A 14,987-nucleotide genomic window follows, 5' to 3' on the forward strand; every position below is an offset into this window, starting at 1 on the left:
CCTCCCGGTGCACCTTCGGTACCGCGATGACTCGCACGATTTTTCCGGCAGCTTTCAATTATCCGCGGACCCGCACGAGGACAGAGAGCGTGAACAAACGCTACCTCGCGAAATATTGATCGCTCTTGTTTTTTCCGTCTTTCTTTTCTCTCTTTCTCTCTCTTCCTAAGCGATCATCGCGTTAGCGAACATAGGCACCCATGCCGGAAGTGGGTGGAACGAGAAATTATGAGTTGTAGTAACGAGAAGGCGCGTTATCGCCGCTCGCAATTACGACTGTTACATGGTGCTTTAAAAAAAAAAAATAAAAAAAAAATGAGCGGCTAATTGGATGACCTACCCGGAATATGTCTAAATTATCGCGTGCATGGAGGTCGCCACCATGGAAAAATTTCTATGTAAAAACACCTTTAATATTATAACATTTGAGTTTCTGGAAAACTTGTTCAACAATTTCAAGTTCGTATTTTATTTCAACAGAAATATTTGTCCGGAAAATCGGCTCCGAGTATTTTTCACCACTTTTAGCGAGGCGTCATTCGACGATATAAATAATTGCCTGTGTCTGCGCGTGAATCCCTTAAGGAACCAAAAACTAAAAGGTGCTTTGGCACGAATGGCGCAGTAAAACCGGATGTATACGAATGCTAGATACTAATATATCCCTTTTGGTTGCGGAAAAACCGGCGTTTTCAATCGGTCGGCCAGAAAAAAGAAGGCCGTGGAAAAAAAAAGTGCCGTTATAAAATGATAATCGATTTACGAGGGCGGCGCTTTTTGTCGACGTCCCTTCTCTAAAACTTAAATGGCTCTAAATTATTCTAAGGCAAAATGCTGCGCAATTAAGCATCTATGATGCAAAGAAACGATAATAAAGATATAAGCCGAAGCTCCTAAGATATAGCAAAAAGTTCAAGAAAGATATTACAGAATTAAATAAATATTCAGACTGAATATTTATTTAATTTCAGTTAATGTTCTATTTTACTGTATTTTATATAATTTCTAAAATTATTAAATTAAATTTTTTTTTAAAACTTATTAAAAAAAAATTTAACAAAATATTTATAGAGAACTAAAACGCGAAATAAAACGTATGTAAAAAAAAAAAATTGCGGAAAGAAATTCCAGTGAGAATTGCTTTCGCATTATTTACCCACCTTCGTCCGTTTATTCGTAGACCGGATTCAGGCGACACATCATCGCTATCGATATATTGGACCTTTTATTGTTCTAGTTCGATCTTCGTGGGAGGCTGCGCAGCGCGTAAAGATAAACATCCATATGCAAGAATAACATCTTTCAGATCCTTGTAATCACAACACTCAAACGTTACTCCGTACGTAAGCGAGAAACACGAGTAAGAAAACACTTTTGAAAGAGCCATCGGAAAAATGAAAGAACGGCTCGGCAATTCATCAAGAGAGATCGTTACTCGTAATAACAAAGGAAACCGCCGGATCGCGCATATAACAATTCGGAAAAGTAAAATGGAGAACGTACTTTATTCGAAAATTAAATCGGTTCTTTTTTTTCCTTTCTCCTGAAAATTTTTTTCATGGAAATAAAAAGTGAATAATTATTACAAGTTATTATACCAAATGAATATGTCGGGAACATATGACTGATAAGAGAAAAAATATTAAACGCAGCATTATGAGTATTATAATTGATAGGATTTTTGATATAGATAGAATTTTAGGATTAATAGGATTTTTAAATGACTGCATCAGCCAAATCGTGTTTCATAAATATGTGATTTTATTCAAGTTATTTTGATACATTCCACGCTGTTCTACAACGTTTCGCAATATAATCGAAAATAGACCAAAATGAGCTACGCTCGATTCTAATGGCACTTCGAGTTCGCTAGAGAGAACATGAAGAGTGAACATGAAGCGAAGATGAAGAATGTTACATCGTATACATATTATATAATATTGTAAATGTATTTTTTTATTATTTTTTTCCGTTCTTTTAGAGATTAATGTGTCGAGTAAGAATTTTGCTCGAGACATTTAGAAATCGTCTTTTTCTTTTTTTCATACTATAGGAATAAGCAGATTAAAAGTTACAGGAAATGTTATTAATGTTTAATAATAATATTACCCTGTAAACAATTATTTAATTATTTCCAATATATCGAAAAATCTGAGCGAAATGTATGCTGCAAATTTATTAGCTGTTATATGATTTTTTTTTTTAAGTAGATCATGTTATCCTTAGACTCGAAGGTAAAAAGTACAATTTGAACAGCATAAATTGTCATTAATCCTTTCTCAACCCAATTACTTTAACAGGAACGCAGAAATATCTCAACGAAACGTACCAGCGGTGAGATACGCGAGATAAACGTTACATTTTTTTTTTTTTTATATGGAGGCACGTGTGAGATACAGTCTAATACATACCGAGCAGGTTCGCGTATGGATTCGCCTTATCGCAACAATAACTTATTATCTCGAGCTCGGAGCGAGTTTCATACAAATTAACTTCTATTGATTTACGGAAAGTGAAACGGATGGGCGCGCTCGATTATCGAACTGTAACGACGTGTCGCGTATAGTTCGAGCTTTATTCTGTCAAATCTCAAGCTCACGCGAAATGTGATATTGCGAAGTTTGTTCCATCGATCTCTACGAATAGGTATACAAAATATGACACGATATCTGCGCGCGATATGCGTTTGGAGTGTTATCACTCGTAAAACTACGTCTACGTATTTATTGCCAGTTGGGAAATATCGGTAGGTACAGATATATCTGCCGCAATAAACCGCAGAACATCCGTAAGGCTGGCTCTGCGTTGCTAGCAAGTTGCAACAGCCAATTTGCGTCAAGTTCCACTGATAAAGCTCTGACATTATAAAAATATAGTTTGTAAATTGTAACAATGCGTTCGAATGTTTGGAAAACTATTTATAGTAATTGTAGCAAAGCGCTATGTCGAGCTAGTAGAATATTGACTGTAAAATGCAGACAATTAAATTCGCAAAAAGCAGTAACAAGAGAGATAAAATGGAAAGTGCAAAAAAAAAAAAAAAAAAAAGAGAAAAAGAGAAGGCAATGTAACAAAAAAAAAGTACAGCGTTATACAGATTGAAAATATATAACATTTGTCATGTAACAAGCAAATTCAAACGTCACATACGCAATTGCGCAAAATATTCTAAAAATTGGTTTTTTTTTTTTTTAAGTCACAAGTCTTGAAAAACATTGGATCGCGCGTTTGAATCATTCTAGTGTGAAAATGCAAAGCAAATGTCAACTACTTTTACTTGTGCTTCAACTGATTTAATTTCCGTTAATTATGCGGAAATTCGCGAAATAATATTAACGCCTAACGAAATTATACGCCTTTAATTATAACAACTCTTAATAGAAATAATTATTTCGAAAATAGATATAAATTAATGAATAAGTCTTAAATAACAATCAGTGTGATCTATTAATGATCATGTCTTTCTTTAACAAAGCTGTTTGTCCACTTTTGAGCAAGAACCGGTTAAACGATCTCGAACACTACGATATGCAAAAAGTTCTAACAATATTATTATCTTTGCCAGTTTTTTCTGTATTCGAATAAAATGCGATTAATTCTAGAAAATCGACAGATGCGTCTTACAATTAGTGGACGCTCATTGAGCTCCGACGTCTGAAAGACGTATTTTTTTTAATTAAAAAATCCACACCGATCAGATGCAAGAGCTCAGTGAACAGTTACACCAATAGACGAAATATATTACGAGGAAAATGATTATTTTTGTCTAAATTATACATTGTCGAAAGAATTCCAAATTGAGTATACGATATTAATAAAACGAAAATAATCATATGGCTACTTCATATATAATAAATTTAAGGCAATCTATTTATTTTTACAAACTCGCATCAATAGTAAATCTACAAAAGAAGATTGAAACGCTTATCATTCGTCGACTAATTTATTAGCTGACGATTTTATATACCGCGAGAAGTTTCACGAAGTCATTCTTGAGTTAAGTGCTTTCGTCGTATTTTTAAGGCAACAATTGCTTTCGATCTCACACTCGCTCAGAGATCAGTCACCGGTCCGGACAGGTTCACGCCACTGTCCACCACGAGAATGACTTTAGATTCGCTGGCGATCGACGAGTTCTTGTCGCTCCTGGACGTGTCCGGGTTTTCGTCGGCGTCGTTCTTGTTGCGACCGTCCGCCTCGTCCTGCTCGCCCTCCGACGACGAAGACGACAACGGCACCAGATTGTCCAGATCCTTCGCCCGGTTTTCCGGGACGTGGCACACGCCGGAAGCCAAAACGTCGCAAATTCGGCTTACGGTTTCCGTGGCCGTGGCGCCGTTCACCTTTCTACGTAGTATGTCCATCAGCTTCTCCAGTCTGACAAATTATGTTTTGTGTCACGTTACGTTTCTTTTTGGCGCGGCCTCGGAGGCGTGCAGCTTTTTTTTCCCCACCGCTAATGCATCCAAACGCTCGCTAATGCATCCCAAACTTGTCCAACAAATTGTTTAGCAGAGAGAAAAGCGAAAATTTCAGCGAAAAGCCATGCTGCCGGCTAAAAAACAGAAGAAAATGGTGCGATTCGGTGCGTGCCGTCCAGACAAAGCATGTGCTTGAAAATCTTTTCAGGAAGGAAATAAAAAATTGATGGATCTTGATTGATGGAACCTTGAGAGGAAAGGGAGAGAACATGCAGTTAGGGTTACATTCAGTTAGATAACATACTAAAAAAAAAAAAAAAAAAAAAAAGCGTACAATTCACACGACAAATTTAAATTATTATTACTATTATTTAACATTATAAAATAAAAATATATCTTAAATCAAACCTGAAAAACATGAATAAAAAAAGGAGGCAATTTTTGTTTAATAAAAAAAAAAAAACATTTAATTATTTATAATAATTAAACTTATGTATTATTTTCTTAAATTAAATTAAATTTAAAAAATAAAATTTTTTAATCACATGTAAAATATGGCAACGATAATTGGCTTATTAATTTTTCTAGTACTATTAAAAATTATAAAAATATGCAACTTGTAAAATATGATACAGGTATATTTAAAAAATATAATATAGACTATAGGAAAGATATAATGAGAGCAAGATGATAAAGCTGATACTGTCATGCTGGCAAATAAATAAACATTTAATTAATATACATTACAATAACGTAAAGGTTGATAAAAAAAAATTGTATTTATTGATTATATCTGTGCGCTTTACATAAAATTCATACATATTTATCGGCTAATCTATACGTACGATACAGAAGCAGGTAATTCGTCAAGTGTTAAAAATGTATTAAAAATTCTATAAGCACATGTACAACGATTTCCTTGTAAGATAGCAAATCTATGCAGCTGATGTTGCGAAATGTCGCGGATGAATTATGTTTTACTCCGGTATCTACATTAGCAGACTAACGTTCTTCTATAATTCTTTCCAGAAAATTAAAACCACTGTAGGATAAAAAAAAAAAAAAAAAGCGGGTAAGGGGTAAACCTTTTGTTCTCCGCAGCAACTTATTCTAATATTTTCAGCTAACGTATATACAATTATTGCGTGCACATAAAAAATTACGAGTCTCCTTATGGATACCGGGAATAACATAATTCCTCCGAAGTACCGGAGGGGCACGAGCGCGAAGAACGTGCACGAAAAAGCATGCATGACGAGTGAAGAATAGACCTACGTGCTATTCGATATGTACATGGTAGTAGCCTCTAGTGAAAAAAAGCCCCTTGAAGCCCCCTTGCGCGAGTACTGGCGACGAGCAACGTGGTGTGTGACTTTCTTTTTGTCTTTTTTTAATTTTTTTTTTTTTGCTCGGAGCCCCGCGCGTACGCGCGCACCTAGATATAGGCGGTGGTGTAGGTGGCACGTGAAGGTGCTGTTTGGGTTCTGGAAGTCAGGGTTCTCATCGAACAGAGGTCTTTTGGGACGACGGGGCCACCGCTGATCACTACGACGTCCGGCACGTCGGTGATGGCTCGGCTCGAGTGGTCCCCGTTAGGAAACCGATCACCGTCCTCGTTCGGCACGTCGCGGTCGCTCGCAGACGCGCACGATGGCGCCATTTCGGCCAGGAACTTGACGACACACGAGTCTTCTTCAAGTTCGTCGGTCGATCTCCTCGAGGCTCCCTTTTTTCGCCGGGATTTTTTAAAGCTGGCGCGTTGATTGCCACGTAACTTACACAGTTTCTGCCAAAAGCTGTTGTTGTTGGAATTATTTATCAGCTTCTCCGCTCTGCACGGAACGTCGTTCAATTTATTCAACAGATCTTTCTGCTCCCCGGGGACTCCAAACGACACGAGATCGTTCGCTCCGTCCTTTTCTGTTACGGACAGCATCTTAGCCTCGTATATTCCCAACAGCTGATCGTCAATAGACTCTTCCAGAATACCGCTCAATAAAACTTTCGTCTTCTTTTCCTCGTCGGTTGACTTTATTTTACCGTCGTTTCTCATGGCGCCGCGCATTCCCTTCACGTGGACTTCCAAATCGCCCAAATCTATCTGGGACAAAATGTCACAGATACGCTCAGCGTCGATGACTTCCGACTCACGTTTCGCTATTTCGTTCCAAATGTCGACCGCGTCGTTGTTTGTACGAGTTACGGAGGTGCTGCAGGACGCTAGAATAATGTCCGCGCGTTTCGGCGCGTTTTTCTTCGCCGGCGAGTCCACGTAGGGCGCGAATTCGGAGTCGGTCCCGAAAGTTAGACACTTATTCCCTTCGGAGACGGGTCGGGAAGCCGCCACCTCTGCGGAACTTAAAACGGAAGAGACGAAGGACGTGTGCGATGCGGGTGGAATTGCAGGGGACGGGAAACGATCGGTAAGAGCGGTACGCACGGGGGTGCTGGTTATACAGGGCGTATCGAAAGTAACAGGCGTGACAGATCTGGATACCGCGAAGTTTACGCACTTTGCCGCGTGGTTCTCGGCCTGGGTCCTGGACGCTCGCGCCTCCTGGAGCTCCCGCCGCAACGCCAGATTCTCTTCTTCGAAGACTGCGATCTCGCGGCCCTCGTTGCTAATACGAATAGAATTGATTTTTCTTTCCGTTTTCTTTTTATCAGAGCCGTAGTTTTGATAGCGAGGAACAACGAACTATTTTTAATTGCAGTTTTAAATGTCGTGAAATAACTCCAGGAGAGTTGCATGCATCGAAGAAAAGCACACAAAAAAAGATTTAAAAAAAAATTGAAATAGGATGAGAGAGAAAGTCAGCATGTGAATAATGATATGGAATATCTGGAGAGTTTATCTAGAAGTGCTGATTCGATCATCATTCGTAACGGCTTTCACTTGCCTTTTATTTTAGCCGTGTAATGTTATCGAAGAAAGCGTTGAAATATTTTGAAATAGCGACGTGTCAGGTAACGTCGCGAAATCCGATTTTAAGCAACGTTTAAATAATCACGAACGAAACAAGAGACAAAATTTCGCATGCGATTAAATGAGCGATATTTGCTCGCTAAATTCGTCACAGATAATTGTTGCGAGAAAAGTTATGCGATTAAGAGTGAAAATAGAGATCAAAATGAAGACAAATATGCATATGTGATAAATAAACTATGGCTTATTACGAGGAAATAACGTTTAATTGAAATTAATCTTTTCGACAAGCTTTATCAGAAATGCTGGGATACTGTGTCGTGTTTTACCGCGCCTTTCAAATTATATACTGTTAAAGCAGGACTGGACAACAAATTCAGAGTAAAAAGCGTACTTACGTTACGCTCAGTTTCAATCCCGTCACTTCCTCCTCTAGTTTCGCGACATGTTGATCACTTTCCTCTTTCTCTTTCATAAGGTTTGCCAATTGAGTCTGCAACAAGAACAACAAAAATATAAAAACGTGGCGTTAATTATTAAGCGAGATAAAAATTGATAAACCGTAAATTTAATAATAATTATTTTATATAAAAAAAAGAACTTCATGAATTTGTTACGCGCAAAAACGATATAAATTTTCCAGAGAGAGACATAGCTATTCCAACGTTTTCCGAACCTTCTTCACACAAAATTAGCGTCGAGCGTAATTAAATTTTTTCCTTATCTGTTTTAAACACTTTATCCCAATGCTTAAAAGTAAACGCAACACGTTGGGAAGCATATGTAAAAAAAAGGGGGGCGCGCAAAAGGAGTCGGCAACCTTGATCGGTGCTCTCACGTGCAGTGAAATTTACATGGACGCGGAGATGGAGGGTCCCGGAGGTTCAATTACGAGATTGCCAATATGCAAGCGACATGGCGGTGGCGGCCATCGCTTCAGCTGATGAGGCTAATGGATGGTTGAAACTTGAGAAGAACGGCAAAGAGGAAAAAGAGGCCAAGGGAGAGGCCCCTGACAGCCACTAAGTGCGCTCCGTCCTCCTCCACCCTTCCTTCCCAGTTTCTCCTCCTACCCCTCACCTTCGTTTCCCGTCCCTTCGGGTATGGCCCTGTTCTCTCTCGCCTCTGCGACACTCTGCCTGTCGCAGACGCCCTTATGTGAAACCTAATCACTTTTAGCGCGTCACGGATATTTCGTATTATGTCTACATTGCGTTCTCCGATATCGGCCGACTTTATCAGCCGCCTCTTTACGGTTCGACCTTTCCCTCATCCTACCCCCTTATTGCCCCTCAACCCTATTGTGCATGGAGTCAAGTCACGCGTGCAGCGAGCCTTAATCGGCTGATGCGTTTTCTCAAGGATAGATTATTCGAGCCAATTTTCCAGGAAGCGTAAAAAAAATCCTATAATTTTGTTCAAGCCACCCGTTTACTCGCCTTAGCTATCTTGAATTGATAACGTTAAAACGCGAGAATATACAAATATATCTAAAAAATTAAAGTCTTCGGTAAATTTCAACATTACGTCAATTATTTTAAACATAAAACTATTTAAAGTGAAAAATATCGTAAATCATAAAAATAATATTCTTGATTTTAATATTAAAATAAATGTAATATTAAATTAAATAATTTAATTTATATAACTTGAATTTATTTATATATTAATTATTAAATTGGTTTATTTATTAAATAATTTAATTATTGAATTTATATGATTTTAGTGTATATATTTCAATATATATAATATTATGATGAATAGAATGCATTTAACAACAACTTTTCATGCATTCTTTAGTATCAGCTACAAATTTTGTTAGCAGAAAGACAATAAATTTGATATTTGATGCAGCATACGTGACATTATACGTAGAATAATAGTAGAATAGATATATTCGCCACACAGTTTAACATAAATTGGCAGCGGAAATAATATAAAATCTACATTCGACACATTCTATTCAGATAAATAATTTCTCATTGGATTTACTGCCAGTTTATCAGCAGTAAAAAATTTTTATTTTTCGAGAAACTTATTAACGGGATAAACGAGTAAATAGGAATTCACAAACCAGCCGAAACAAAATCAATTGTTCAAATTTCGCACAAGTACGTTAACCGAAAGAGGAGAAAGTTGGAAAAAAACCGATAGGTACCACGATCACCTGGCCGTCCTAATCAAACAGAACGTAAGAATGTCTGCGCAAACATTACTCCCATGATCGTGACCCGGAAGAACGAATGCCGAAAATATTGAGCGGAGTGCTCATATTACCGTGTCTCAATCGCGATGCCAGTGGCAAAAAAAGGGAGTCCCTACTTTTGTTTTCCGTTCCCATGTTCTCCAACATAAATGAAATTACGATACAAACGTACATTTTTTTTTTTTTAATTTGCGGTCTTAAAAATAATTTTATTTATTTTATATCCTACTAAAAAAATTTTTTTTAAATATACTACACATTAATAAATCACGTGAACGACAATAAAATTTAGCGAAGACAATAGATATTAATTTTTATTATTAAAATAATAATTAGTGTTAATCTTTCTTTGTAATACCGAATAATGCACTTCTCGATTATTTTAATTATATTCACATCAATAATAGAGACAGTTACTTTACCTTCATTTCATCTACTTCTTTCGTCTGTTGATTACATCTCTCATCTAGCATGGATTTGACTTTTGTAATTAAATTTTCTTCACAATTCCTGTTAGCTTCTCTTATTTCACGTATAAGTTCTGCAAGAAACAATACGATATTCTATGAAAGTAATGTAATAACTGTCTTATATAAAATTATATGAAACTAGTAATAAAAATTATAATTAAAACATATTTTACTTTAAAAAGATTAAAATATTTAAAATTATGATTTACCTGATAACATTCCAGGCTGGTAATCCGTAGGAATATTGTGCTTACATTGCGCTAATTTTGCTTTTACGTTTTCTAAATTTGACTTAGTTTCACTGAGTTCTTTAAACAATTGGCTGTTACATTTTTTTAACTCTGTCATCTGCAACACAATATTTAAAACAGCTGTATTAGTAAGCATAAATATTAAAATATATAATAGATATATAATAAAACATCCCGTTTAATTTAATATAATTTAAACAAAGATTAAATAAATACAAACCTGTTCAATAAGCGATAAAACAAGCTTATTGCTTCGGCTAATTGTCGTTACGGAACTTCCGCTCTCAACACTGTCGGAATCGTCATTGTCAGAGTGATCTGAGTTACCAGCAGGTCCTAGTCCAGGATCAGAGTATCTCCTGTGCTCCGAATTGAGCTCATCACTGTTGACACCACTGTCTTTATTTGCAGTAGGTGGCAGACTGGTGTAATCTCCGTTCTGAAGATCAATATGCACAGGTGACTCCAAGACTCCATTTTGTTGCAGACTCTCGTAACCATTAGAAACATTATTATTGCCCCCAGGACGAATGTTCGTTAGGTGCTTATTATAATGATGCCTTTGTTTATTGTGGACGGTTCTAATGTTTGGCATGGGCATTGGCTGATACATTCTGTACATCGCTGGCAGTGAGACAGGCTGCATGGTGTACGTCATTGGCATTGGCGAGTATCCGCAGACACTCGGGTCTGACATTGCCGTAAACAAACGTTGCCCATTACCCGGCACGTTTTGAGGCACACTCGTCGTTTGCCACAGCATTTGCTGTGGGTATTCCATACCAGCAACCAAACCGCTGTCTTGGTCGTTTTGCGGGGCGTTCTGGGGCCATGTATCTAACAAGTTCTGAAGATTCCCGCTCCTGCGACCGGATCGCCTTTTGCTCTTCTTCGAGTGACTCGGCGGCGGTTGATGCTGCGGCCTCGATGAGTTTGACAACCTATACCGTCAATTGTTTTGTTTATACCACAACGTAACTCCCTCGCTAAAAGAATGATAGAAATTTAACTTACCTCTGCTCCATGTTGGCAGGTGCCTCGATCCGCATCAAGAGGACCGAACTCTTTGCATGGGCACACACAACATTCGCAAAACGGAAACGTCAGGTCAGTCGATCCGGTGGTCTAGTTCACGGCTGCAGCGACATGCCGTCGAGAGATACTCCCCCGTCGCGCTACTTTCGACGACCCGCACACCCGATCGCGCAAGATCTCTCCCGAGTCTGTCAATCCTCGTCGTTGGCGGCAGTAACAACGGAGGCCAGAAGGAAGCGGGAATCGTTGGATTAAAATAAACTGACAGATCTATTCGCGTCCGTGCCGTGGTTGAAGGTTTCGTGTACTAGGAACGATCTATCGAACTATGAATCGTCGAAAACAACTCCGGAGAATTCGGTGTCGAGAAATATTTTCAGTTGGTAACACGACAGCAATGGTTGACTTAAAAACAAAGCTCTCATTGGATGTCGCGTGTCTGAACAGCTGAGCTCTGATTGGATATTGCTCTGCACTCTGCAGTCTGCTCCAGTCTGCTCCGATCTGCTCATGGTGCATGCAGTTGCACGTTAGAATGAAAGTTGTGTCCGTGCATAAATGATATTTGTAAGTCTTTAAACTGATTTCAAAGACATAATACATAAAATATATTTTATGGTTATTCTTGAAAAATATTTGTGAACTTGTATCGTTAGATGGAAAACATTGTATACGCACGTGCAATATAACCTCAAAAACAAAAAAATGGCAAACGCTAGACAACAAACGGAGAATGAAAAAGGCAGGTCTGTCTTCTGCGAGCTGTCAGCTGATGATCTGGAGCCAGAAATCACGGAGATCGAGAGCTTGTGTGTAGAGTGTGGCAAGAACGTATGCAAGTCCCTGTGTTAATCCTGAATATTTTTAAAGTTTATTTTATAAAAAATGTGCATTTTTTTTTCTCAATATTAATATATTTTGCTTTTTCAGGGTATTACTCGACTGCTGTTAACGAAAATTCCACATTACAAGGATGTGGTGCTTATGTCTTTTGATTGCGAGCACTGTGGCTATCAAAATAAAGAAATTCAGAATTGTAGTAAGGTAGCAGAAAAAGGGATTAAAATAATGCTACAAGTGGCAACATCTCAGGATCTGAATCGTCAGGTGGTGAAATCAGATTTCACCAGTATTAGTATACCTCACTTGGATTTTGAAATACCGGCACAGTCTCAGAAAGGAGAAATTACGACTGTGGAAGGGATAATCGACAAAAGTATCACTGCATTGGAACAAGACCAACCTAGGCGTCATGAAGAATTCCCGGACACGGCAGTTGAGATAGATTTATTTATTAGCAAATTACATGCGTTAAAAATATTAGATGACCCGTTTACCATCGTCTTTGAAGACATTTCAGGGAACAGTTATGTGGAGAATCCAAAAGCACCAATCAAAGATAATCAGTGTATTATTACACATTTCAAAAGGACGAAAGAACAAAATCATTTATTAGGAATTTATTCTGACAATGAAGACGTTTTGCTCAAACCTATACGGGAAGGAGAATATCCTCTGGAGGAAATTGAGGGCGAGGTAATGTCCTTTCCTACGAATTGTCCAGATTGCAACAGTCCTTGTGAGACGAATATGAAGCTGACAAGTATCCTTAATTTTATAAATTACATTTTACGCTCAAAATTGCTTAGAATGCATTTTTTTAAATAAGTTTAATATTTAAGACGCATGATAAATTATTTTCTGCGTTTATAGACGTCATCTATGCTTTAGAAGTTAATTAAAAAAAAATGTTATGAACTATTTTCCTTAAAATATCGTTAAGATATACCACATTTTAAAGAGGTTGTTATAATGGCCACAGTTTGCGAGTCGTGTGGTCATAGAACTAACGAGGTGAAAAGTGGTGGCGGAATCGAACCTCAAGGAGTTAAAATCGAAGTCACGGTAACCGGAACGGAAGATTTTAGTCGCGACTTATTAAAATCCGAAACTTGCGACATGGAAATACCCGAACTTAAATTAGAAGTGGGTCCAACCATCTTAGGCGGTCGGTTTACAACAGTAGAAGGGATCATAGCAGCGATGAAGGAACAGTTGTCTTCGTCAACAGCTTTCACTGGAGACAGTAGCGATTCGGAAACCGTGAACAGAATGAATGAATTTATTACTCAGTTACAAAAAGTGTTGGATGGTGAAAGAAAAATAACTTTAATTTTGGATGATCCGGCCGGAAATAGTTACGTACAAAGTCTTTCCGACGACGGATCCGACGACAGATTAAAAATCACAAAGTACGACAGAAATTTCGAACAGAACGAAGAACTTGGTCTCAATGATATAAAAGTCGAGAATTATTAGAAGTTTGCTGCAAAATAAGGAAATAAATGTTACGGTACAAATACAGTGTAAAAATATCTAGGCAAAGTATCAATATTGTTTTTTTATGACAGTTTTATTGTTAAAATAATGCATATTGTAAATATAAACTTATTATTATTTTAAAATTTTTAATTAATATTCTGTATTTTAATTTTTAACAGGTTAATCTTCTTTGTGCCTGAAAAAGATTATTTTTTAAAACATTATTCTTATAGAAATGGCACAGCATACATAAAAAAAAACATTTTTTCAAGAAAAGAAAACATATAGCCTACACAATCGGTATTGCATCGAGTTTTTTCAATCCAGGCAGTCGCCTGATAACGTCTGTACGCCACGATTCTGCATCCATGTTCTCGCACAAAGGATTATTGATAAATAATAAATCCTCGAGGTTTGGTATCTCTTGCAAGCGATTAAATTCCGACCAATCTTTTACAAGATTATTACCCATGTACAAGACTCTGAGTGCTTTGAAAGCACTGACACCTTTGATTTTCTCTATCAAGTTATAAGATATCCACAACTCCTCCAAGTGGTCGCCAATTGCTTCCAATCCTGAGAAAGTTTTGATGTTGTTTCTGCTTAGTGACAAAATCTTCAAATATCTTAGCGAACTAATACCACTGATTTTTTCTATTGCGTTTGTTGACAACGATAGCTTTCTGAAAAATTTCTTTGTTATTTATTAATTGATACAAATGCTGTTCATATTCTTATTAAAAGGTCCAACTCGATGTTGATTAACGTCGCCAAGCTGTTATCCATTCTCTCGATTGGAGGCCACTGGAAAGATAAAATTATCTCTTTTTGCTCGCTTGCAGTAAGTCCTGTTCTTTCTTCCCATTTTTGTATAGCTTCTTTACACGTTGTTGGTTTAGCCTACATAATTTTAAATTTTTTATCCAAAACCGTATAATAATTTAATTATTTAAATCCATTACCATAACAAGGTTAAATTTTTCAATAATTGCATTAATTAATAAATTCTTTTTTAATAAGCGTAATTAATGCGTTGACGTATTGTCAGAAATACCAACGAACATATCAGAAAGTGTGCTTTGAAGTTAGACTTAGATGAAGATTTAAATATGTATGAAGATGTCAAGAGACGTTTTCCACATTAAATTTACTTTTTATACTAACAAGAAATATTTTTTCAGAAACAAAGATATTACTTTAAAACTGTTTCTAGATGAACTGCAAAACGATCATGTTTTCAAAATTTGCCGCGTTCCTCGGTTATCCGTGAGACTTTAGCGTGACTCCAGAGTCTTTGCCCGATCCCTATACCGAATCCGCGTGCAAGAGTGCCTTCTTCATTTCGCATGACTCGAG

General features: G+C 37.3%; 3 protein-coding genes and 1 long non-coding RNA gene across 8 annotated transcripts in view; 2 read left to right on the top strand and 2 right to left on the bottom strand.

Annotated features, from left to right (window-relative positions):
- LOC139104689 (uncharacterized) overlaps positions 1-1,363 on the top strand; it is a 75,849-nt gene extending 74,486 nt beyond the window's left edge. Inside the window, exon 7 of the long non-coding RNA XR_011546068.1 lies at positions 1,238-1,363. This is a non-coding gene — a long non-coding RNA (uncharacterized lncRNA). The remainder of the gene's footprint in view (positions 1-1,237) is intronic.
- Positions 1,364-1,743: 380 nt separating this feature from the next.
- On the bottom strand, positions 1,744-11,621 carry LOC139104681 (CAP-Gly domain-containing linker protein 1). Of its 4 annotated transcripts, none has more exons than XM_070660312.1 (7): positions 11,289-11,610; positions 10,495-11,215; positions 10,233-10,371; positions 9,976-10,094; positions 7,746-7,840; positions 6,935-7,042; positions 1,744-4,377 (listed from the first exon to the last, which is right to left on the bottom strand). In XM_070660312.1, exons 1-7 carry the CDS (start codon positions 11,321-11,323, stop codon positions 4,053-4,055), a joined length of 1,542 nt encoding a protein of 513 aa, XP_070516413.1. In that variant the 5' UTR covers positions 11,324-11,610; the 3' UTR covers positions 1,744-4,052. The 4 variants fall into 4 exon arrangements, with proteins under 4 accessions (XP_070516413.1, XP_070516414.1, XP_070516415.1 ...); XM_070660314.1 differs by having other exon boundaries at positions 4,342-4,555; positions 11,289-11,605; XM_070660313.1 differs by lacking the exon at positions 6,935-7,042 and having other exon boundaries at positions 11,289-11,607.
- A 61-nt stretch (positions 11,622-11,682) lies between these two features.
- On the top strand, positions 11,683-14,070 carry Zpr1 (zinc finger protein Zpr1). Of its 2 annotated transcripts, XR_011546064.1 has the most exons (5): positions 11,683-11,876; positions 11,966-12,140; positions 12,240-12,912; positions 13,093-13,689; positions 13,811-14,070. XR_011546064.1 is itself a non-coding variant. In XM_070660321.1 (4 exons), exons 2-4 carry the CDS (start codon positions 12,015-12,017, stop codon positions 13,626-13,628), a joined length of 1,335 nt encoding a protein of 444 aa, XP_070516422.1. In that variant the 5' UTR covers positions 11,683-11,876; positions 11,966-12,014; the 3' UTR covers positions 13,629-13,785. The 2 variants fall into 2 exon arrangements, 1 of the variants encoding a protein (XP_070516422.1); XM_070660321.1 differs by lacking the exon at positions 13,811-14,070 and having other exon boundaries at positions 13,093-13,785.
- LOC139104859 (dynein axonemal light chain 1) lies at positions 13,812-14,972 on the bottom strand. The gene is made up of 4 exons (XM_070660587.1): positions 14,943-14,972; positions 14,383-14,531; positions 13,925-14,314; positions 13,812-13,827 (listed from the first exon to the last, which is right to left on the bottom strand). The coding sequence occupies exons 1-4, from the start codon at positions 14,970-14,972 to the stop codon at positions 13,812-13,814; spliced, it is 585 nt and encodes a 194-aa protein (XP_070516688.1).
- Between the last annotated feature and the right edge of the window lie 15 nt (positions 14,973-14,987).

The sequence above is a fragment of the Cardiocondyla obscurior genome, linkage group LG08, assembly GCF_019399895.1.
Source record: "Cardiocondyla obscurior isolate alpha-2009 linkage group LG08, Cobs3.1, whole genome shotgun sequence".
Lineage (NCBI taxonomy): Eukaryota > Metazoa > Arthropoda > Insecta > Hymenoptera > Formicidae > Cardiocondyla > Cardiocondyla obscurior.